Source organism: Neoarius graeffei, chromosome 11, assembly GCF_027579695.1.
Source record: "Neoarius graeffei isolate fNeoGra1 chromosome 11, fNeoGra1.pri, whole genome shotgun sequence".
Taxonomy (NCBI): Eukaryota; Metazoa; Chordata; class Actinopteri; order Siluriformes; family Ariidae; genus Neoarius; species Neoarius graeffei.
Window position 1 is genome coordinate 12,353,255 of NC_083579.1, and position 25,248 is coordinate 12,378,502.

General features: G+C 44.2%; 1 protein-coding gene across 2 annotated transcripts in view; it reads left to right on the forward strand.

The window, feature by feature from the left end:
- Positions 1 to 25,248, forward strand: part of wdpcp (WD repeat containing planar cell polarity effector) — a 259,832-nt gene that overhangs the window by 145,125 nt on the left and 89,459 nt on the right. For both annotated transcript variants that reach the window (XM_060933429.1, XM_060933430.1), the window contains 3 exons: positions 1,599 to 1,793; positions 10,917 to 11,498; positions 16,388 to 16,469. In XM_060933429.1, the coding sequence (XP_060789412.1) occupies positions 1,599 to 1,793; positions 10,917 to 11,498; positions 16,388 to 16,469 (859 nt within the window). The remainder of the gene's footprint in view (positions 1 to 1,598; positions 1,794 to 10,916; positions 11,499 to 16,387; positions 16,470 to 25,248) is intronic.

Genomic DNA, 25,248 nt, shown 5'->3' on the forward strand with positions numbered 1-25,248 from the left:
TTTAAACTAATCAGAAATCCACTCTATACATTGTTAATGTGGTAAATGACTATTCTAGCTAAATTCTACTAAATGTCTAGCCTAGTAAACTAGACCCACCCGCCTAGCGGCCAAAAATATTTTTGCCTACGAGTGGGTCTAGCCTCGCACCATATCAACAAAACACCCCGGGCATCAAATCGTGCCCGCCAATCACAACGCAAGGTTTTTGTTTGGATTCTTTGGGCGGGCTTTTGCAGGAGTGACGACAAAGCTGCGCGACGCTGGAGAAAGCACAACAGGAAAGATGGCTACGGCTAGTGAACAGCGCTCGTTTGACTCCGCTTTGGAATCAGTTTTAGAAGAATTAGACTTGGAGTTTTCGTTGAAACATGAGCAGGAAGAGGCTCTCCGCTCATTCCTTTTCAAGAAGGACGTTTTCGCTGTTTTGCCGACCGGCTATGGCAAAACTCTGATCTACCAGCTGGCTCCGCTCGTAGCCAAAAGGATGGGGCTAGTTTGTGCAGTACGAAGAATTAATAAACAGCTTTGAAACATTACTTTTTGATTGTTTCTTATTTTCCCGTTATTTTAAATTTAAGGGAAATTATTTCACCAAACACCACTAAATAAAAACTCTCAAAAACAGTTTAAGCAAACCCTTGAAAAACACTTGAAAAAAAAAGTATATGTTAAGTATGTGGTACAGACTCCAAACTTGTGGTCATTATCTCCAAACTTCTTAATATCTAGAACCTGTTTATTAATTAATACGCATTTTGAAAAATTATTTATTTCAAGGTCTCCCCCACTGCTTTCTGTCGCTCTGACTACGTCACAGTCACTGTTGCGCTGATTGGTCAGAGCGTTGGCCTATACGCACAGAGACAGTTTGAAAGACAGCGGGTTGTTCCTCCCACACCCGTCGGAAATGTCTACGAGCGAGGCCAGACTAAATATTCACATTTAGTCTGGCTTGCCAGGCTACTAAATGTCTGGTTTTTGGTGCAATATCTCCATAGGTGTATAGAGGCCCATTTCCAGCAACTCTCACTCCAGTGTTCTAATGGTACAATGTGTTTGCTCATTGCCTCAGAAGGCTAATGGATGATTAGAAAACCCTTGTACAATCATGTTAGCACAGCTGAAAACAGTTTAGCTCTTTAGAGAAGCTATAAAACTGACCTTCCTTTGAGTAGATTGAGTTTCTGGAGCATCACGTTTGTGGGGTCGATTAAATGCTCAAAATGGCCAGAAAAATGTCTCGACTATATTTTCTGTTCATTTTACAACTTATGGTGGTAAATAAAAGTGTGACTTTTCATGGAAAACACAAAATTGTCTGGGTGACCCCAAACTTTTGAACGGTAGTGTATATGAGCTGATATCCTAATAGTAGAGTAGCTGATCAGGGCATGCGATTGGTCATATCCAGTGAATGTGGATGGAATAAACACAGTTAACTCGAGCGGGAACATCTGTGTTAACCATGCGTTTGGGTTTTGTTTTTTTTTTGTTAATGTAATACTGTATGTATGAAGCTGTATAGTACTTTTGTTTGCAGTAATCTCTGGTTGACAGAATTCTGGCTTGGTTTGCTAAGTTTGGTTCCTTTCCAGGTCTCATCCTTGGAGCTGGCAGGAGGAGGCAGCCGTCGTATAAGCAGGCGTGTGGCACTGAACCGTGCGCAGGACGTGGGTGTGTGCTGGTGGCAAGGTGGGCATGACGAAGTGTGGCCTTGGTCACCAGTTCCCAGTGCCTCAGATCGGGCCAATCTGGTACTGCTCGGTTTTTCAGAAAGCCCTGGTCTTATGGTAAACACACACACACACCAAAGTATGTGCTTTCTTACTCTATAAGGTGAATGCTAGTGTTTGCTAGATGATGGTCAGTGGCCAGAAACACACACACACATCTTGAGTAGATCCTCAGTTTTCTGCTGTAAGGGCTCTCTAATAGATTTTGGAGATTTTCGATGTGTATGAGGTCAGGTACCGAGTTCTTCTACTCCAGCTTTGGCAAACCGTGTCTTCATGGAGCGTGCTTTGTGCACGGGGGCATTGTCATGCTGGAGCAGGTTTGGGTTTCTTAGTTCCAGTGAAGGGAAATTGCGCACTCCGACTGCGTGCAAAGACATTCTATACAATTATGCGCTTCCACGTTTGTGCTAACAGTTTGGGAAATGATTTAAGCTAAGTTTTAGTTCTTATGTTAATCGACGTATGGGCGGAATGGTTGTGTAGTGGTTAGCACTGTCGGCTCGCAGCAAGAAGGTTCTGGGTTTGAGGCCGACGGGGGCCTTTCAGTGTAGAGTTTGCATGTTCTTCCCGTGTCTGTATGGGTTTCCTCCAGGTGCTCCGGTTTCCTTCCACAGTCCAAAGACATGTGGTTAGGCTAATTGGCTACTCTAGGTTGTTTGGTTGTTTCCCAAGCCCAGAAATGGGAGGGTTGCGGCAGGAAGGGCATCTGGTGTAAATCTATACTCCGATTAATATGACACGTGGATCAATAGGGTCAACATGGACCCCGACCTGGTAATAGTGCTGGAGAAGAAGAAGAAGAAGACTTAATGATGCCCATATTCACACCTTGTCCCCAGTTACAGACCTGATGACAGACTGGTTTCCTCACAGCTCCCAAAAACCATCAGTATCCACACGGAGAACATGCAAAACTCCACACGCTGAGTACATACCGAGTTCTTTTGATGATGCCGTCCTGTTACTCATCTTCTGAATATTCACATTCAGCAGTTCTTGGAGAAGAATCCAACAAGCTCCTTTTGCCAGTGTATCGTTTATTAATAATTTGGGGAAAAAAGCATCCAGAGAGCATCATCGCGCTCTTCTTCTCTGCTCATTTTTTAAGCAGCCGTACACAACCCTGCTCATGTTCAGTGAAGATCAGGACTGAAGCGTTGCAAATTGCAAACAAATAGCAGGAAAGCAGCTAAATGGAGGAGGGAAAAAAAAAATGTACCAGCACATGAAGACACTCCGTTTTGGAATGCACTCCATATTTATCTCCATCCTTCACCTAGCTTCTTTCTCTTTCGCTTTCTTTCACTCTCCCCCCCCCCCCCCCCCCCCTCTTCCCTTCCTCTTTTCCTTTCCCCTGTTAAAGAACATTAAAGCGTTTCTGGTCTGCATCATTTCTAATTAAAGTGTTTGTTGTCATTCTCAGATCCGCAGTGTGAAATCAAGCTAGCAGTTTTACACGGGGAGCCGTGCGGCAAATCAAACGCGCGCGCATCTCACGCGCGCGCACGCACACACGCACACTTCAATCACTTCAAGCTCATATATATGTGCCTTTTGTTAACTTTGCTATCTGCATGCTAAGCCAATTTTCTACTTAGTCTCCAGCATTTCGAAGGGCGCTTTCTTTTCCTCATGTGGTCTTAATTCCTAGCCCTGGAAGATAAGCACTGCCAGGAGAGAGAGAGAGAGAGAGACACGCACACCAAAAAAACCCAAAAACACATATTTATTTATGCAAATATTTAACATTTTTAATCATTTCCCCAGTTTCTGAAATTTGCTCATTTAAATGAACAGTGTTGTGAGCATCAGGGTGCTCTAAGCACAAGACGTTATGTTGTTTTTTCGATATTTTGAGCAGTTATCTTGCTGAAACCGCTTCCCTTTTCATTTGTTTGATCTCCACTTCTGCTCTGTTTTCCACATATTAACACACAAGACACTGTATACCTCACCGAAGGCAGAACTGAATAACATGGTTGTCATAACACGCGCTTCGATTTAGACTTAGGAACGCTGAGAAACGCACACGCGCGCACACGATTTTCTCCGCCGCGGCTCGGCCGTGACAAAAGTGTCACCGCGTTCACTGAATCTGCTGCGTTTGTCATGATGCACGGCGAGTCGTGTTTTTCCTCATTAACGCATAACGTGCGTTTGGATGGCGGGAATATTCATTAAGCGCTGTGCGGTTGAGCTTGCGGAGAGAGAGAGCGGCCGAGTGCAGCTGGGTTTCATGCCACGGCACCTCGACAAGCGGCTGTGGAGTTCACACTCTCCGACTGCAGTCTGGACCGAAGGAGCTTTCATTATTCTGCCCCCATCATCATCTCTTTCCTCCACATCCACACACACTCTCACACATACACATGCACGTTCTCTCTCTCTCTCTCTCTCTCTCTGCTCTCTCTCTCTGCTCTCTGAACTGGAAAATTGGCTCAAAAAGGGCCACTGCTGTGAACAAGGGCCGATGCTCAGCTGGACTTGGCTGGGTTTATCTTTCAAGCAGTAAAAGAAAGTGCGAGGAAGAGAGAGGAAGACAAGAAAAGAATAGTTTTGACCAGTCACTGAAACCAATAACTAACACAGACCTATTTGCCACGGTTACCCCCCCCCATATATCCCGCTCTCTTTTCCCCTCTTTCTCACCCCCCTCTTCTTCAGATGCTGTTTATCTTTGTGAAATTGAATCTGTCATTGTTTCAGCAGCAGCTGTGGGATTTGGGGTGAGTGTGTGAGAGAGAGAGAGAGACTGACTGCAGGCCTTAAGAAGGATCCCCCGTGAAGATGTTAAAGCTCTTTACCGAAGGCTCTCAAAATGGCCCCTCTGACTGTTGACTTGTCTTTTTGTTTGTTTGTTTGTTTGTTTTAGCAGTACCATGGCAAAAAGCTTTAAACTGCCCCTTCCACCCCCTGTTCTCTCATTTCAGTCTTCACATCCGGGCCTGGCTCTATGTGGGGCGGCCAGGGGGGCCTGGCCCACCTACCCGAGGGGAAGAGTGAGAAAAGTGTCTCTCTTATATTTTTATATTCCCTCCCCCGCCCAAAAAAAAATCTCCCTGGCCCACCCAGTGCTTAATTTGTGAAGTGGGAGGTCCCGAGCTGGAACGCAGGAGGTGGGTGGGTCCGGCGACTCAAAAAAAAAAAAAAAAAAGGCGGGGGGGCAGTTTACTATAACTTTACGTACACACGCCTATTGCATGACATGTATTGCAACACCACCAGTTATCAAATCCTGGACAACAATGGACAATGCTCAGAATGTTCTCCAAACAGGCACTCAAGTTCACTCTCGCTCTCCACACATACGTTAAGGCAGGGGTCGGGAACCTTTTTGGCTGAGTTGGTGCGCTAACACTTCTAGCTTCACCGCCATCATTCTTCTCGTCTTCTTTTTGATCGTTCCCGCAGACTGGTACACTTGCAGCAGGTGCTGGTGCAGTGTCACTGTGTCCAACGTCGTCCATTTTAGGTCGTTTAGGATCCGGATGTCCTGGGACTTTGAAAAATTTTAGTAAGCTTTCTTGGTTTTTTGCCATTTTTTCCAGAGCGCAAGCTAACGGCTCCAAAAAACCCGGTGTTCTATTGAGCGGAAGTATACACCCCATGTCCCCCCCCTTCCCCTTTCGCATAGATTTTGTGGATGTCATAGGAGAGAAATCAACAACAGATATCAAAATCAAAACCGAACACTAAACAAATTTTTATTTACTTATTTATTTAATTTATTGTTTGATTTTTTTTTCCCTTTGTGATGGTCACGGAGGTGATCTGATCCATTTAAATAGCTGCCGGAACACCGAATGAAATGAAAATAGCTGCCGGATCCGACGACGGAGGTTCCTGATCTTGTTCCGTCATGTTCCGGCTCAAATTAAGCCCTGGGCCCACCTGTTAGTGAGAGCTGGATCCGGCCCTGTTCACATCTCGGAGATCCTGTGCATGCTTTATTTCGCCCCTGAATCTCAAGAACAAATGAACAGGATGCGGCTGCAGTCCTAGTTTCAGTCCCATCAGGTCCGAGTTAGCCTGAAGTCCTGACGTAACTTGGTTCTTGGTTGAGTTGATCTTGACTTAGTGCTAGAAGGTTCTCGATAATTTTCAGGGTATGAACTGTTAGCTGTTAAAGCCCCATCCTGTATCGATATCTATCTACCAGGCCTTCTGTGGTGCATTCTTGCAAGTTGGGCCACTCCTATCTTTGTTGATGGGTAGGATTATAGAAGATTGGATGTCATCTAGCAGCCCTTTGACGAGAACACCACCATAGTCAAACTGCCGTGATGCTAACAGCTAACACCAGGGCAGTACCGGTCACAGGAATCCATCAGGCCCCAGCCTTCTCCTGTGTTCAAGTCACCTACCTTGATAGAGGACTCACCATTTTAAGAAAATGCATCAGTACTTTATTAGCTCAAGCAAAATTGGTGACCCGTGTAGGACCGAGGGAGAGGATCGTGTCAGCAGAGCCGTAGACATCAGACAGATTGCAGTCTGATGCAATTTCCTTACCAGGACTGCAAAGCTATGGTGGGGGAAGCTGCTTATAAATATGTAACTTTTGATTTGATGGTTGAAATTTGTCTTAAGTAGCCGATTATGGCGTTAATATGCGATGCCTAAGAAAACTGTTTTATCTGATTCTGCTAGTGAGTAGCAGTGGCTATTGAGTTATCATGCTGGTTATGAAGGATATAGTGTACTTGGAGAAACAACCATGTTTCTGTTTGCTGCCCAGTTTTATTCCTGTGATGGACAGAATACGCATGGGAAATGGTGGTTTGGTGGTTAAGGCTATTGATTGTAAGTTCAAATCCCAGCAGCGCCATATTGTCACAGTTGGGTTCTTGAGCAAGGCCCTTAAGCTTCAAATTGTATCCTTTCTCTATTGCAAGTTGCTTTCGGTAAAAAGCACCAGGCAAATGAGTGAGTCTCAAAATGTGAAATTTTTTGAGGGGAAAGTTGATGTGCAGAAATGTTTTTCCGATGTCAGCGGGTTTGAGGAGACGTTGTTGGTTATTGAGTTGGGCTTCTGCATCGAAGTCTGGTTAATACTGTATGTGGACACCAACCACAGAGCCCGAGTACTTGACACCAGGACGGTGTTCGTTAAGGTGTTGGACCTCTTAGTCATTTAGCTGTAAGCATTGGTTAGAGTAGCGTTTCTTTTTAATCTTGCCCGATTCAACTAATTGGCTTATTCGCAGGGTGAGTCAGAAGAACAAAAACATTAAATTCTGCAGATCTGTGGTACTTCATGGTTGCGAACTGACCGAGTGGTTAGTGTGTCCGCCTCTCGACCAGGAGATCGTGAGTTCTACTCAGTTGGGTCATACTAAAGACCATCATAAAAATGGTACCTACTGCTGTCTTGCCAGGCATGCTGCAATACAGATGCGAGTGGGGAGTCAAACTGTCGTGCTTACCAGAGGACTAGCCCCCGCCCGGTAACCCTAACTGTATAGGTGAGAGGCCGAGGGCTATAGAAGCGGAGATTGGCACCACCCAATGCACCTGGTTAGTACTGGGTCAGAAGACTGCCTGGGAAGGCCAGGTCCTGGCATGGGAAGGACTTTGATTTTGCCTTTTTGTGGTACGTCATGAGCAAGATTTAGAAATTCTGAGTAAGACTGTGGGGCTTCAGTGTTGCCCTGGTTTTAATCAGTTGGTTAGCCATGGCCTAACGGTTAGAGAAGCAGCTTTGGGACCTCTGGTTCAATTTCCTGGACCAGCAGGAATGGCTGAAGTGCCCTTGAGCAAGGCACCTAACCCCCAACTGCTCCCCAGGCTGCTCTGGGTGTGTTGTACGTTGCTCTGGATAAGAGCGTCTGCTAAATGCCATTAATGTAATGTAATGTCAGTCATTTGGTAACACCAGGGTGCCGGTTATGAACAATAATGAACAAGCCAGAAGTGATGAGGGGGAACCTCCTTAAGATGACATGAAGAAGAAATCTTGAGAGGAACCAAAGCCAAAAGGAAACATGTGCTCCTCTGAGCAACACCAGTATGATTGTGTAACAATTTATAATTGTATACTATAAAGACTTTACATTAATGGCATTTAGCAGATGGTCTTATCCATGGCGACGTACAACATACCTAGAGCAGCCTGGGGAGCAGTTGGGGGTTAGATGCCTTGCTCAAGGGCACTTCAACCATTCCTGGAATCAAACCGGCAACCTTTTGGTCCCAAAGCTGCTTCTCTAACCATGAGGCCATGGCTTCACCAAAGACAGTTCTTGACCACAAATCTACAGTATTCAGGTGAGAAATGCAACTTTTTAGCATATCCATCCACATGGGACCATTGAGAGCAGAAGAAGTGGAGCATCTGGATGAACCAGGCAGTAAATTGTTGTCCTCTCGAGCTAATGTGTTTTCCTTTTCACATTATGGCAGTACACCTCAAACAAATATTTGGCCTCAGAATTGATCTTGTTGGTCAATTTCAGTCAGTACTGACCTTATTAGTGGGTTGTTAACGTTAGGAAAATTCCCCCCCACCCCCACCAAGTCGTTAGGCCTCAGCATTGTCCTGGTGTTAGCTGTAGTCTGTAGTTGGGGCAGGTGTGCCTCAGCAGGTTTGTCTCTTTGGAACTCTGGCTCATATCCGGAGCCCTCCGTGCTGTCAGCACTACCGCCCCCTCACACACTCCCTCATTTGCCCATCAGCCCTCGCAACCCCTCCTTCCTGGCCCCCCGGGGAGCATCGGGAAGCAGCCTGGAGGGATTAGGGCTAAACAAGAGCCGCAAAAACGGAGCCCTCATCCTCTGCTTCCACACGGAGGCTGTGTGCAACCTGCTTAATTCTGTCACTGCTGCTGGTACTGCCAAATACGCCACCGTCTGTGCCAAAGCACATCTATCCCTCTGTCTGTCTTGCTCTCTCCCATTCTCTTTCTCTCCTCGCTGTCTCTCACATCTCCTCGCTTTCACTGTCTTATCTCTCTCTGTCTGTCAATCTCTTAACTGTTCTCCTTTTTATTTCTTTCTTTGTCTCCATCCAGAATGAACTGCACGCGCTTGACAATGGCCAAACCAAAACCCTGATCACTTCCCCGCTTTTTAGCCAAGTGTGTGATTTTATATGCTTATGAATTCCTGTGTGTATCTGAGATAGCGTTTGTGCCAGAGTATGCTGCCGAGCATTTGACACTGACACTAATATCATTGGTTGTGCCCGCTAACCGGAGCTTGGGTTAGGATGAAATGTTGCATGCTGATTATTCACTTTCACAAGCGTGATAAAGCTCTCAACAGGATCCGTCACTCCACTGCTGGCTCCGAAAGTACTGAGAGGCAGAGTGCTAAGCACGTGTGTTGCTGTGGATGCGGTTTTGTACTGGTGATCGTGTGGTTGACCAAAATTGTCACTGGAAGTGATTAATAATTGGAGAATTAAAGATTTACAGTATCTTGCAAAAGTATTCATCCCCCTTGGTGTTTGTCCTCTTTTGTTGCATTACAACCTGGAATTAAAATGGCTTTTTGGGGGGTTAGCACTATTTCATTTGCACAACATGCCTACCACTTTTTAAAGGTACCGATTGGGGTGTTTGTTTTGTGTTTTAATTGTGACACACAATAATTTAGATGAAAAAAAAAACAGAAATCTGGAGTGTGCATAGGTATTCACCCCCCCCACCCCCCACCCCAAAAAAAGTCAATACTTTGTCAAGCCACCTTTTGCTATAATTACAACTGCAAGTCTCTTGGGGTCTGTCTCTATTAGCTTAGCACATCTAGCCACTGGGATTTTTGGCCATTCTTCAAGGCAAAACTGCTCCAACTCCAAGTTAGATGGGTTGCGTTGGTGTACAGCAATCTTCAAGTTATGCTACAGATTTCTCAATTGGATTGAGGTCTGGGCTTTGACTAGGCCATTCCAAGGCATTTAAATGTTTCCCTATAAACCACTCCAGTGTAGCTTTAGCAGTATGTTTTGGGTCATTGTCCTGCTGGAATGTGAACCTTCGTCCCAGTCTCAAACCTCTTGCCGAATCAAACAGGTTTTCCTCCAGAATTGCCATGGATTTAGTGCCATCCATCTTTCCTTCAGTCCTGACCAGCTTTCCTGTCCCTGCAGATGAAAAACATCCCCACAGCATGATGCTGCCACCACCATGCTTCACTGTAGGAATGGTGTTCTCAGGGTGTTGGGTTTGCGCCACACGTGGCATTTCCCATGATGGCCAAAAAGATCAATTTTAGTCTCATTTGACCAGAGAATCTTCTTCCATGTGTTTGGGGAGTCTGCCAATGCTGTTGGGCAAACTCCAAACGTGTTTTCTTAGGTTTTTCTTTAAGCAATGGCTTTTTTCTGGCCATTCTTCCATAAAGCCCCGCTCTGTGGAGTGTACAGCTTAAAGCGGTCCTATGGGCAGATCCTCCCATCTCCGCTGTGGACCTTTGCAGCTCCTTCAGTGTTATCTTTGGTGTCTTTGTTGCATCTCTGATTAATGCCCTCCTTGCCCGGTCTGTGAGTTTTGGTGGGCAGCCTTCTCTTGTCAGGTTTGTAGTGGTGCCATGTTCTTTCCATTTTGCTATAATGGATTTAATGGTGCTCTGTGGGATATTCAAAGTTTGGGATATTTATTTTTATAACCCAACTCTGATCTATACTTCTCCACAACTTTGTCTCTGACCTGTTTGGAGTGCTCCTTGGTTTTCGTGTTGCAGAGTCGGGGACCTTCCAGAACAGGTTGATTTTATACAGACATCATGTGACAGATCATGTGACACTTTGATTGCACACAGGTGGATCCTAATCAACTAATTATGTGGCTTATGAAGTGAATTGGTTGGACCAGCTCTTATTTAGGGGTTTCATACAAAAGGGGGTGAATACCTATGTAAATCAATTGGCGCTAACCCCCTAAAAATCCATTTTAATTCCAGCTTGTAATGCAACAAAACAGGACAAACACCAAGGGGGATAAATACTTTTGCAAGACACTGTATGTACTTAGCTCGTATATTATAGAAGAACAGGGAGTTCCGTCCTCACTAAGTTCTTGCCATGGCATTTGTATTTTCTCTCTAATCCTTTTGTTTCCTTACTTGGCTTTCTCTTTACTAGATATACATTTCAGTCGTATAAAATCTTTGTAATCCTTTGAGTTGTGGAAGTTAAGAATCTTGTTTGTTTTATTCATATCCTTCCCATTTGTTTAGATTCTGAGCTCCATACGCACCCATGGCGAACCTTTGGACTGTTGCTTCAGCCTGACCCAACCCTACCAGATTCTCACTGTGGAGCTGCACAAGGAGGCCCACAGCTCCAGTGCAGACCTCCACGAGGAGTCCAATCGCTCCAACATGGAGCTGCGTGAAGAAGCCCAAGTGTGTCAATCTTGCGTGTATGAGTGTACTCGGGAACGTCTGCAGCACCTCTCAGCTACAGCTTTACCTCTGTCTTCTGTTCCTGTGTCCTGGTGCCGTGACCCAAGTGAGCGCTGGCTTCTGCTGGGCCTCCAGGACTCCTCTGTGGTGCTGCTCCATATCGAAACTGGCCTCCAGACTCGTGTCACCTGCCCCATGCTTCCATCTGTAATGGAATGGCATCCTGATGGAGGCTTGATTGTAGTGGCTGGGGGTCAGGGTGAGCTGCAGTGCTTTGATTTGGGACTTAGTCCTCTCAGGTTACAGCTCGTATCTGAGGAGGAAGGCATCGGGACGAGTCTGCAGCTGGCCAGGCATGTGAGAATACCCGGTGGGTTGGAGGGTGTGGAGTGGGCACACTCACCACTGTCGCAGGTAGGGATGAGTCCAATGTTTTATTTATTCAAAAAGGTTCATTTTTGTTGGTTATGAATCGCAAAAAAAAAAAACTGAGAGTAAATTGTCTATAGAGTGAATACACATTCCAGAAATTTAAATAATCTATTGTGACAAATATTTAAATAACGCTGGCTGGCGTTGAGTGGTATATCAGATGTATTCCATTCAGCTAGCATGATCCTGAATGAGTCGAAGATAAGTAGCTGAATGGAGTATATCTGATAGATCACGAAAAAAAAAGCCAGCCAATATTATTACTATTATGCATACGCATTCCTTTCGGGTGTTCAACGCGTCTTTCTTTTTCAAAATTCTCTCAAAATCTTCCGTATTTAACGAAACAAATCTGGCGGCCATGTTTGTTTACAAATCGTCACAGCCACTCGCTAACGCGGAAGTTTTACGTCTCCGACATGTGACGGCATGTTGTCTTGACAACCATGTAATATCGTAAACCATATTCAACACTCATTCTTCATTGGGTGGAGTGACGTAATACATGTAGGATAAGCGATATGCTAACAATATTGCATGCTATCAAACCAAATGAACGAAACCCGCTAGAAGGGAATAGAACGCTTTTTTTTATTCCACGGAAAAAGTGTCCTTTTATGTATAATAATTCTTCATAGTGCATTGAAAGGTCGGTTTTCTTAAAGTAAAAAATAATTCATTATAATCAAGAGGAGGTTTTGTTTTACCGGAATGGTTTGGTGATGAATTTAATTTCTCCAGTTCGGAGAAGTTACATTCTCAGTTTTAAATGTTATTTTGTAAAATTGCACTCATGGTCCATATTTTAGTTTTATATTTTATTTTAAATCTTGCATAACTTCCTGCTGTCATGCACGTCCTTGGTGTTTGGGTTGGCGCGATCTGAGCCAGGCCGAAGTTATAGCGCCAGAAAGTTATTCCAAGATGGCCGACTTCATAATGACACAGCGTTTAGATGAAGGGTGAAGTTTTGTTCATGTTTATAGATTACAGTCTGTCACGCTGTTTCTTAAACCGCGTCTGCAATTCTGTGGGACGACTTCACTGATGCAGAGTTTGAAGGCGATGGGCAACTAATTAGGGCAACAACCAAACTGATGAGAGCAAATCTATTGCCAGGAAGACAGACGCCACAAAAATGGAGACTGAAACATTTGCAGCTGTCACTTTTGTCTTGGCTTCAGCCTTTATTTCGCTCAAGTATCGCTTCTGGAACCAAACCGAATCGATCCTCTGGTCAAAAGATAATTTGCCATTATTTTAACGTTTAGAAGTCAACCTTATTATTCGATTAATAATCATCACTTTTTAAATCTCGAAGTTAGACAATCTCTATTACAACTCTCAAAAAAAATCATGAGCTGCCCGTCACTTTTAACTTCACGCAAGAGAGCTAACATTATCGCTACATAGCTAGCAATAACTTTCAGCTAATTATGTTAGCTTTTAACTAACTGCTAGTTAGCTAAATCCCATTCAGTTTTTATGGCGCGGTGGTTAGCTATAGACCCTTTTCACTCGCGTGACCTTCGTAAACGCGACCGCCATTTTGGACATGAAGAAATGACGGTTTATGGCACAGACCCTTTCGGTTCTCGCTCATCTAGCTGCTACAATGACTGCTTAGACTGCAACAATAATACCTAACACACATTTAAGTATCCGTCGTAAAGACGTGAAACTCGTCGAGTGACGAGTGTGTTCATTGATAAGCTAACACAGACATACCATCACACTGCCCTGGCGCTGTGTACAGTTTACCTTCTATGGTTTGTGCACTCACTATTTGCCATTACTTTCTCCAACCCAGTGTTCGAACTATGCCGATATTTTCGGGGGGTCCCTTTTTTTCCCTTGGGGGGGGGGGGGCGCTTGCGCTTGTCTCAGAGCGCGGATCTCCAAACACATGAGAAGCCTATCTTACGCACATATCACGTGGACTCCACACACGCATCGCGTCTGAAGTCATAACTCATCAGGGGAAATCGTGTCCGCATTGGCATGTTCAAAAAACAACCTCGCGTCAACAATGATACCACACGCAAGAAAAAAAACAGTCAGGCTACTCAACACATCTGATCCACAGCAGCACCAAAGCATCACTGGAAATCATGTCAACAACCAATCTTCCATTTCAACACGCGTCAACAAACAAATGGCACCACAAACATGAACGAATCGGTCAGGCTACCGATTCCAAACCCACAGCAGACGAATAATTAAATGCATCTTACCTTAAAGCAGAATCGACCACAAAGGAAATCTGTTGGCACACTTCCTTTCTACTAGTTTGTGTCCCCAACCTGGCAGCAGCAGTCATTGTCATATCGGTTTATTTTATCTTTGATGTAAACACAACACTTCGGATATGCAAATGCTTCCCATTACACACGATTGCTACGTCAATAAACATCATTTTGCCAATATTTTAGAGACCATCCATCTTCTCCGTCGGTCAGCATCTGTCGGGATCCGATAAAATGATAAATCTTGCCTTGTGTGTTGATGGTTACTACATCCAGGTGCACAACAATATAATGGCATGATGGAAGTCTTGCTGAAAGTAAAAACTTTCTTTGATGGCTATATTCCTTTCGATGCTTCGCCGTCGTTCCTCGTTGTTGGCTGTGGTAGACTACTGGTAGTGCATGTCCAAAATGGCGGCCGCGTTTGTCGTGACGTCACGTGAAAAGGGTCCATAGTCTGGCTAACGCAACTTCAAAGCCCCCCGTGTTGCGTCACACTTAGGATGGGCGGGCCCAGGCTAGGTTAGCTAGCAGTGTTAGTTTACACTTAGCTGGAAAAAATTGATATCTTAAGTCCAACCTGAGCATAAAAATAGATGTCTTTTGGTTTTCTAAGCATTCACCACTTTGGGTTTACACATAACAGCTTACCGGCATAAAAAGACACATGCTGTGTCTCTTTTTTTTCGCCCCAATACTGAAGCCATCTTTGTTGAAAATTCCAGAAGCTCTCGGTCGGTCATGTGATTCGCTGCTAGATTGGATGATCTTAAAAAGTTGCCCGAAACGATCAAAAATCGTTCAGATAGAAATTATGTTTTCAAAGCACAATTGCCCAGCCCAAAAAGTTGCCTCGTGTATCGTTAGCCTGAGAGAAAAGGCGCTAATTGTTCGCGATATTATCTTCAAAAACCCATCATAGAGACCCAAATGATGAACGTAAACCATTTTCAATAACCTTACTACATTTAGATTTGAAAATTCTGTACATTTTCTTTTTCCTCTTTGCTAAACTAAACAGGCATTACGTCAGATGTAGGCAGGTTTGGAGTGTGAATGCATTCTGTAAATGCTAACAGTTAGCCATAGCTTTAGCCTGTTAAAGTGCATATTCTGGACCAATTTCGTTTTTTTTTTTTTTAATATGAAAGTATGTCCCTTTACACACTCATCCAGAAGGGTAATTTTGCACAAGGCTATCTGGCTACAGCAGAAAAAAATAAAATACCAAAACACGTCTGGAAAAATCCCAAGGGAGTCTGGAGCCAGATTCGTGACGTCACCTGCGGAAGCGCCAGCAGGCTGCGCGAGCTTGCATGGTTTCAGTGCACAGCCTGTGTAGACCAAGCGCTCCCATTTCTCTCTCGTTGTCCGGTCTTTTGGGAAACGATGAGTACTAATCCCATCAAGATTGGTGTTGCTATAGACCCTTTTCAGTCACGTGACCTTCGTAAACGCGACCACCATTTTGGACATGTAGTGGACTTCGGCTCGAATCGGTTTGAATGCGAGGAAGGCGACAAACATAAAAGAAAAAGGAGCGAGATGCAGAAAACTGTATTTACTAGTTTACTGTAATTATGATCTGGCAGCTATTTACACCGGATCCAGTGTAAATAGCGGCCGGAGCCAACGTCCGAGCTTGCCGGAGCGCGCTCCAGCCGGCCGCGAGCTAGCGCGCTCCGGAACCTCGGACGTTGGCTCCGGCAGCTATTTACACTGGATCCGGTGTAAATAGCTGCCAGATCATAATTACAGTAAACTAGAATGGAATGTTAACAGCAATGTAATGCCTTTTCTGGCTAATTTTATTCGTCTTACCTCCAACAAAGTGGTCACTACACAAGCGTTGGTATGCCGCTATCCATCTTCTCCGTCGGTCAGCATCTACCGGGATCCGATAAAATGATAACCCTTGCCTTGTTTGTTGATGGTTACTACATCCAGGTACACAACAATATAGTGGCATGATGGAAGTCTTGCTGAAAATAAACACTTTCTTTGCTGCCGTTCCTCAATGTTGGCTGTGGTAAACTACTGGTAGTACATGTCGAAAATGGCGGCCGCGTTTGTCGTGACGTCACGTGAAAAGGGTCCCTACCCTCCTACGATCAGTGTTGCCAGATTGGGAAGATTTAAGTGCATTTTGGTGGGTTTTGAACATATTTTGGGCTGGAAAACGTCAGCAGTATCTGGCAACACTGCCTACGATACATCTGTTAACCATTTTAATAATTACGCGATAACGTTGAAGAAATTCGCAAAAAACCACCAGGTCGTTTTCTCCTAAACAAACCAGCGCTGACGTAGGATTCAGAAGGAGGCGTCCCGCACGCGATGCCAGGAAATCCAAATGCCAAGTTTTTTCAGAGGCGGACCAATTCGTCTCAAATGGCTCGATTTCAACTGAATTTTCTGGTATTGCACAAAATGTGACAGATATTTGACCAAAGTTTAATATAAAATAGGAGAACATTGATCTTGCTCCTGAATTGACCTCGTGATATGCACTTTAACTGCTCTTTACTTCTAATACCTTATGTTTGTTTAAAAAGATAAGGTTTTAAGTAATGCCTAGAAAATCTATTTAAAAAAAAAAAAAACATTGCTTATCCTGACTCCCAGGGTGCAGAAGGGCTGGAAGTCCATGATCTCCTGATGATCAGGTTCCACAGAGGTCCAGTGGCGGCTCTGAGACTCAGACTAGGTGAGTTTGTGTCTGTGTACTTTTTTTATTTTTTTTTTTTCCCCTAGGTTGAGATTCTTATCTGAGAATAAACTAGGTTCTCTGTCAGAAATTAGAAAGGAGGACATTTTATTTGCTGCTGAGGTCATTCAGTATCCGCCCCTCAGGCTACTGATGCATTGTGGGATGTGTGATTATTATTATTTTTTTTTTCCCCCAATAAATCATTCACCATGACTGAACATCCCTTGGGGATCCAGAGAAAGTTTGCTAATTAAACGTGGCCTGCGTGCCTACCTTGAAAGAGTTTATTTGCCCATTTGGAGGAGGAAGAGACTCGTATAGTTATAAACCAGGAAAAAAAATAAATGAAGAGACGGAGAGGAGGAGCTGGAGTTTTTTTGTTTTGATCTTGAGCCAAGGTTTGGATGAAGAAAGCAAGAGTGCGTTTTCCACCACTGATAATTCGGAGGAGAACGCAAGCCTCGCTTGTTTGCCTGCCGTATTTATTTGTCTGTTTGTTTGTTCGGATGTTCATCATGCACATCGAGCAGCTTCGTTTATTGACTTAATTCATTAGGACGGCTACATGATAGAGGGAGTGAAATTCAAGCGGCGGGGAAGAAAGACTTGGCAGGACTCCAGTGTTCCTGAGGACGTCTCTCTCTCTCTCTCTCTCTCTCTCTCTCTCGGAGTTATCTCTCGTGGGCACACACCGGCTGCTGTTGTGGCAGTCTGCTGTGCGGATGTGAAGCTGGTCGTCTCGTACAGACAACAAAATGAGAGAGGAAGGGGGGAAAAAACCCCAGCTTAATTTACAAGCACTAATCAAAGAGAAAGCAAATTGCGTAGCATTGCAATATTTTGTCATTAAGGTTGCATCATGTAGGACGCTCAGGCTGTGTGCGCGCATTTGTTACTTTTGATTTTGTTTCAAGGTTTTAATGTTAATGGATTACATGCAAAACCTTTTGAACTAAAGTCAAATACAGCTTGGTTGTTTTTTTTTGTAAGTAAAAAAAATACTTTCAGAAAAAAGCAAAAAATCGAGTATTGATGATGTAGTAATAATAATACACTACCGTTCAAAAGTTTGGGGTCACTTTGAAATGTCCTTATTTTTGAAAGAAAAGCACTGTTCTTTTCAATGAAGATCACTTTAAACTAATCAGAAATCCATTCTATACATTGCTAATGTGGTAAATGACTATTCTAGCTGCAAATGTCTGGTTTTTGGTGCAATATCTCCATAGGTGTATAGAGGCCCATTTCCAGCAACTCTCACTCCAGTGTTCTAATGGTACAATGTGTTTGCTCATTCAGTACGTTTACATGCACGTCCAAATCGAGCTGCTGTCGGTAATCGAGCAAAGGGTCCCAGCAGGGGTGCCAGAGAAATCCAATCCTACATGCACAAGTGAAATCGGGCTATTGTGCAAGGTGCATTGTGCACCCGAGCCACACGTGGCGCTACACGCCCCATCGTGTTGGTACACTTCCGGTTGTCATCATGAAGAAGAGCTATAGTGTTGCCAGATACTGCTGACGTATTCCAGCCCAAAACATGTTCAAATCCGCTAAATTGCACTTAAAACCCCCAATCTGGCAACACTGGCAGTTCTGTGTTCAAGCTGTTCGGCTTGGTCTAACAGACTGTATGGCTACAAACTGTCCGGCGCAGACCACTGTTTTGTAAGACAACTTATTTTGCACAATAATATTTTTCTAAAGTCCATTTTTTCCTTACAAAAATATTTTTTTTTTTGCTTACAATTTAACTTGTGTCTTAATAAACGCACAAAAAGTTCAATTGTTTTGCTTTTATTGACATTCTTCAGATGTTGGACATATATATATATATATATATATATATATATATATATATATATATATATATATATATATATATACACACACACACAAATACAATGACTTGTTTATGTACACAATTCACAGCTATGCAACAGCTGTACAGATGTATTTGGTGATACAGTAATAGAGCTAAATTTTAACAGTGCAAACAATGCCACAAAAAGAAAAGATTCATGCCGTTGTCATGATTCGTTGTCATGCCGACCGAGGCTGTTGTGTTTCCCTTGTGGTCTCGTCACTTCCGGAAGGGGCAGTGCTGAAGTAAGTAGCTCGAATACGTAGCTCAATAGGGTTACATGCACTAAGTAGCTCGGCAGAAATCGCATAATCTAGGTCGTGTAGCTCGATTCCGAGAAATCAAGTTCGGTTCAATTTCAGCTGAATTAAGGTGTATACATGGCATTTTGAACTTCGATTTCAGTCGAGCAACGGCAGAAATTCGATTCTCTCTATGTGCATGTAAACGCACTGATTGCCTCAGAAGGCTAATGGATGATTAGAAAACCCTTGTACAATCATGTTAGCACAGCTGAAAACAGTTTAGCTCTTTAGAGAAGCTATAAAACTGACCTTCCTTTGAGCAGGTTGAGGCTACATCCACACGACAACAGCAACGAGATTTTTTTTTTTTTAGCGGGTAAAAAAAAATATCGCGTCCACATGGGCAACGGATCAGTAAAATATCAGGTACTTATGGCAATGCAACGCTTGCTGAAAACGATGCAATACACATGCCACACCTCTATGTGCGCTGTAAGATGGTCCCATCGGAGACACCAGAACAATAGAAGAAGTAGGACGCATGGGCATAAACCCCTTCTTCTACCCGGCGTGAATGAGTGAGTGCTGCTTGTTCTAGTCATGTGGTTGTGACGTCATCGTCAACAAATCCGTTCTACTCATCCAGACGACTTCGCAACGGTGCCGTTGCCAGATTTTTCCACTCTGGAAACCGTTCTCAAAAAATATCATTTTGGGGCACCCAAAACGCCGGTGCCGTGTGGACACCAGGCTGAAACGATAAAAAATTTTATCGGATTCACCTGAATCCGTTGCCATGTGGACAGGGCCTGAGTTTCTGAAGCATCACATTTGTGGGGTCGATTAAATGCTCAAAATGGCCAGAAAAATGTCTTGACTATATTTTCTATTCATTTTACAACTTATGGTGGGAAATAAAAGTGTGACTTTTCATGGAAAACACAAAATTGTCTGGGTGACCCCAAACTTTTGAACGGTAGTGTATATATTATATGGACACGAGTGTTTTCCTGGCAAGTGTTGATATAATAAAAAGAAAAACACGCATTTTTCAGATAAAATACATCACGGATCTGAGTGACATATTTAAATAATATTGGCTGGAGTGGAGTGGTAGATCAGATATATTCCATTCAGCTAGCATGATACTGAACGAGTTGAAGACGAGTACCTGGATGGAATATATCTGATAGACCATGAAAAAAAACCCAGCCATCATTATCTCATCTCATCTCATTATCTGTAGCCGCTTTATCCTTCTACAGGGTCGCAGGCAAGCTGGAGCCTATCCCAGCTGACTACGGGCGAAAGGCGGGGTACACCCTGGACAAGTCGCCAGGTCATCACAGGGCTGACACATAGACACAGACAACCATTCACACTCACATTCACACCTACGGTCAATTTAGAGTCACCAGTTAACCTAACCTGCATGTCTTTGGACTGTGGGGGAAACCGGAGCACCCGGAGGAAACCCACGCGGACACGGGGAAAACATGCAAACTCCACACAGAAAGGCCCTCGCCGGCCCCGGGGCTCGAGCCCACGACCTTCTTGCTGTGAGGCGACAGCGCTAACCACTACACCACCGTGCCGCCTGTCATTATTATTATTATTATTATTATTTATTATACATACACACACACACTTCCAGTTTTTCAATGTCCGTTGATATGTTTTTCTCTTGTCACACAGAGGGGGAGACGTCAGGGCCTTCTAGACCTTCAGAGAAGCCCAAACGTATCAGCACTTCAAACGTTATATTTAATTTCTTTCATAATTTCATTATAATTATTCTCTTCTAATTCTGCCTCATTTTCTATCCACTGTGCTTCAGAAATGAAAGGGTTACTGTCCTGAAAACATGAAAATCAATTTATCCAGTGAGATTGTTTTGTTTGTTGTCTTGAGACTGAAAAGAGTTTCAAGCTGGCTCGCCCATTGGTTAGGGCTTCATTGCCGGGACAGAAGGCCATGGCAGTGTATGTTTATGTAGGAAGTGACAGATGAATTAATTAACCAATCAGATTTTGAACTATAGAGGGAGGGACCAAAAATGTATTGCCCTCGGCCTTCTCAAAGGCTAACGTGAGCTTACCCGCGAGTCTGCGTCATCAACGCAGCAGTGAAGTCACCTTCCAGCCGGTGTAGCATCAATCAGTGGTGTTAGCGAATGCTAATAAAGCGGCCAAGCCAGTGCTATCTATCGAGAGCAAGTAGCACAGGTTAACAACTGAGAAACTAAGACTTCTGTCTCCAGACTCTTCTTCCATGCAGCACACTCGCTACAGTATTTTTTTTTTTTCACTCGGACTTACAGTAAGCATTCATTTCCCTGTGTACTCTAGGGGTGTTCACACGGCAACTTTTACTCCGGTGTAGCACCGGGGCTGCCCCGGTAGAGCGTTCACACGGTACAAAGTTATACCGGTGTCGCCCCTGAAAGCTGCTTAAACCGGTGCAAATCTAACCCTGCTCGGGAGGTGGTTTAAGAAATTTACTCCGGAGTAAACGCTAGTTTGCGGGGCAGCACCGATATAAAATGGGACGTCTGAACGCTACAGGGGTAGACTCGCTACGCGTGAGGAGAGTTGATTACATACAGGCACTGCATAATTTGCATCCTGGTATTTTGCGCTTCCAAAATGGCGAATATCAACAACAGAACTGCGTGTCTTCCAGTGTTGCCAGATTGGGCGGTTTTAAGTGCATTTTGGCGGATTTGAACATATTTTGGGCTGGAAAACGTCAGCAGTATCTGGCAACACTGGTGTTTCATCCACATTGTTTTCCCGGCGCTTGGTGATGCCATGACAACCGGGAAAAGGAAGTACATTTTCACGCATGCGCATATTTCATTTCCGCATTATTACTATCGTATAGCACGGTCGCAAAAACTGCCGTGTGAATGCAAGTGGGGCTGCACAGGTGCTAACACGCTTCTCTCTAGTAAGCAGGTTTGTGACGTGTGAACGCTCCACAAAGTTTACACCGGTGTAAGATATATCGCAACAAAATACATCGGTGCAGCATCGATGCAAATATGTGCCGTGTGAACACCCCTTCTGTTACGATGTTACTTTTAAAATCAACATCGACAACTACAGACAACGGCGCGACCTGACAGCCTGCTGCTTAATCCCTTACAAAACCCTTTGCCCTGTTGCTTCTTTGGTGTCTCTGGCTAAGCTCAAGCCCCAGCGCTAATAGTAACGGTTCGCCATGGCTTGTAAATATGCATGAAGAATATCTAATGAAGTTTTGGTAGCCTTTCACGTGTTGAATGCGTCTTTCCGCACATGCGCAGCAGAAAACTTCTCATCGGATATTCACATCAGCTCCGACGTATGATGTCATGTCTTGACAACCGTGCAAAATCGTAAACCGTATTCAACGCTCATTCTCCATTGGGTAGAGTGACGTAATACACGTAGGATAAGCGATACGCTAACAATATTGCATGCTATTAAACCAAATGAATGAAACCCGCTAGAAGGGAATAAAACACGTTTTCATTCCAGCGAAAAACATCCTGTATGTATAATAATTCCTGACCTTTCACGCCGATGACGTCACTCCCAGCGTTTTCCTGCTGACTCGATGCATGTTGTCAAAATGGCGAATCGGTTCACAATTAAAATTCTTTTGATTAAGCTGTGTGTTTTATTTTATTTTTTTCCAGAATGTGTCCATATAATATAAAGAATGTTACACGGTGGCGCGAAGATATGAAGTTTATCTTCTTATGTTGAAAAATATATCACTTGTTCATTCACTCACTCATGATATATACATTCACCACTCGAAGATAAACTTCATATCTTCACACCATTGTGTAATATCCTCTATTTTTTTCGCGGTCCAGTTTCCATCAAATCCTGCACTCTGATTGGCTGGCGAGCGGGTCCGTATCCTACGACACGGACCTCTGGCGACTCACTTGTTCACAACAAACAACGTAGCATTTTTTTGTCAACATTTTTTTTTTTTTGTAAGACTTATTTATAAGTATCAAAAATCTTATAAATTTTTGCCAGCATTTCTCAGGAGAATACCATTACTTTTACAGCATGGATAGCGATAACGACAGTGTTCACAGCGAAAGCGAGTTTTACTACCCTGAGGAAGAAGAAATAAAAGAAAACATTTCAGGAGAAAGCTAAAAACCTCTAACTGTTGCTAACGCCGAGCAAAAACATGGCTGAATCCTGAAGGACTCCTATTTTTATAAATAGGGGACTACATAGGCGGCAAAATGTAGTTGGTTTTTTTTTCCTGCCATGGAAGTGCACTTGTATACCGAGGAGGAAGCAATTTGCATTACAGCCGTGAATGAGGATTCAAAATGGCGGCTCGGCTTGGTTTTGCCTTTCGGGCGCTCTCGTTTTCTGTTAGAATTTGGTAAAGAAAAAAATATATTATTTACCAGCTTAAGGTCGGTCCGTATGGTGAAATACCGTGACCTCGGCCTTGAATACTGACCTCGGCCCAGAGGGCCTCGCTCAGTACTTTCAAGACCTCGGTCACAGTATTTCATGACACGGTATGTGTGTGTGTGTGTGTGTGTGTGTGTGTATATATATATATATATATATATATATATATATATATATATATATATATATATATATATATGTGTGTGTGTGTGTATATATATATATGTGTGTGTATGTGTATATATATATATATATATATATATATATATATATATATATATATATATATGTATGTGTGTGTGTATATATATATTAAAAAAATCTTCTCACCCCCGGCGGGGGGGTGGTATCCATGTCATCCTCAAGCTCGGGTCCTCTACCAGAGGCCTGGGAGTTTGAGGGTTCTGCGCAGTATCTTCGATGTTCCTAGGACTGCGCTCTTCTGGACTGAGGCTTCAGATGTTGTTCCTGGGATTTGCTGGAGCCACTCTCCCAGTTTGGGGGTTACTGCCCCAAGTGCCCCCACTACCACGGGGACCACGCAACCCTTGACCTTCCACATCCGTTCCAGCTGCTCTTTCAACCCTTGATACTTCTCAAGTTTCTCATGTTCCTTCTTCCTGATGTTGGCGTCAGCTGGGATCGCCACATCTATCACCACCACCCTCTTCTGCTCTTTGTCCATCACCACTATGTCCGGTTGGTTAGCCAGGATCTGTTTGTCAGTCTGGAAGCTGAAGTCCCACAGAACCTTGGCCCTGTTGTTCTCAGCCACCTTCTGTGGTATGGCCCATTGGGACTTGGGTACTTCTATTCCATACTGGTTGCAGATGTTCCTGTATACTATCCCAGCCACTTGGTTGTGCCTCTCCATGTACGCTGATCCAGCTAGCATCTTACACCCTGCTACTATGTGCTGGACTGTTTCAGGGGCTTCTTTGCACAGTCTGCATCTTGGGTCTGATCTACTCTGGTAGATCCTGGCCTCTATGGCTCTTGTGCTTATGGCCTGTTCTTGTGCTGCCATGATTAGTGCCTCTGTGCTGTCTGTCAGTCCTGCATTATCCAGCCACTGGTAGGATTTCTTGATATCAGCCACTTCCTCTATCTGACGGTGGTACATGCCATGTAGGGGTTTGTCTCTCCAGGTTGTCTGTTCCTCCTCCTCCTCTGCACTCTCATCAGGGTTCTGCTGCCTGAGACATTCACTTAGCAGTTCATCCTTTGGGGCCATCTTTCTGATGTATTCTCAGATTTTCGATGTTTCATCCTGGACCGTGGTCTTGATGCTCACTAGCCCTCGGCCTCCCTCTTTCCGCTTAGTGTATAGTCTCAGGGCGCTGGACTTGGGGTGGAACCCTCCATGCATGGTGAGGAGCTTTCTAGTCTTGATATCTGTGGCTTCTATCTCCTCCTTTGGCCAGTTTATGATGCCAGCGGGGTATCTGATGACTGGTAGTGCGTACATGTTGATGGCTTGGACCTTGTTCTTACCATTCAGCTGACTTTTCAGGACCTGCCTTACTCTCTGGAGGTATTTGGCTGTGGTTGACTTCCTTGTGGCTTCTTCATGGTTTCCATTAGCCTGTGGGATGCCAAGGTACTTGTAGCTGTCTTGGATATCACCTATGTTGCCCTCTGGTAGGTCAATCCCCTCAGTCCGGATCATCTTGCCTCTCTTTGAGACCATCCGGCCACACTTGTCCAATCCGAATGACATCCCTATGTCATCGCTGTAGATCCGGGTGGTGTGGATCAGCGAGTCTATTTCTCGCTCGTTCCTGGCATACAGCTTGATGTCATCCATGTAGAGCAGGTGGCTGATTGTTGCCCCACTACGGAATCGGTACCCGTAGCCGAACATTCGTGATGATCTGACTGAGGGGGTTCAGGCCTATGCAGAACAGCAGTGGTGATAGCGCATCTCCTTGGTATATGCCGCACTTGATGTTGACTTTGGCAATGGGTTTTGAGTTGGCCTCTAGGGTTGTCTTCCACATTTCCATTGAGTTCTGGATGAAGGTCCTTAGGTTCCTGTTGATCTTATACAGTTCCAGACATTCCAGTATCCATGTGTGTGGCATTGAGTCGTAGGCTTTCTTGTAGTCAATCCAGGCAGTGCACAGGTTGGTCTGTCTCTTCTTACAGTCTCGGGCGACTGTTCTATCAACCAGTAGCTGGTGCTTGGCTGCTCTGGTGTTACTGCCAATCCCTTTCTGTGCCTCGCTCAT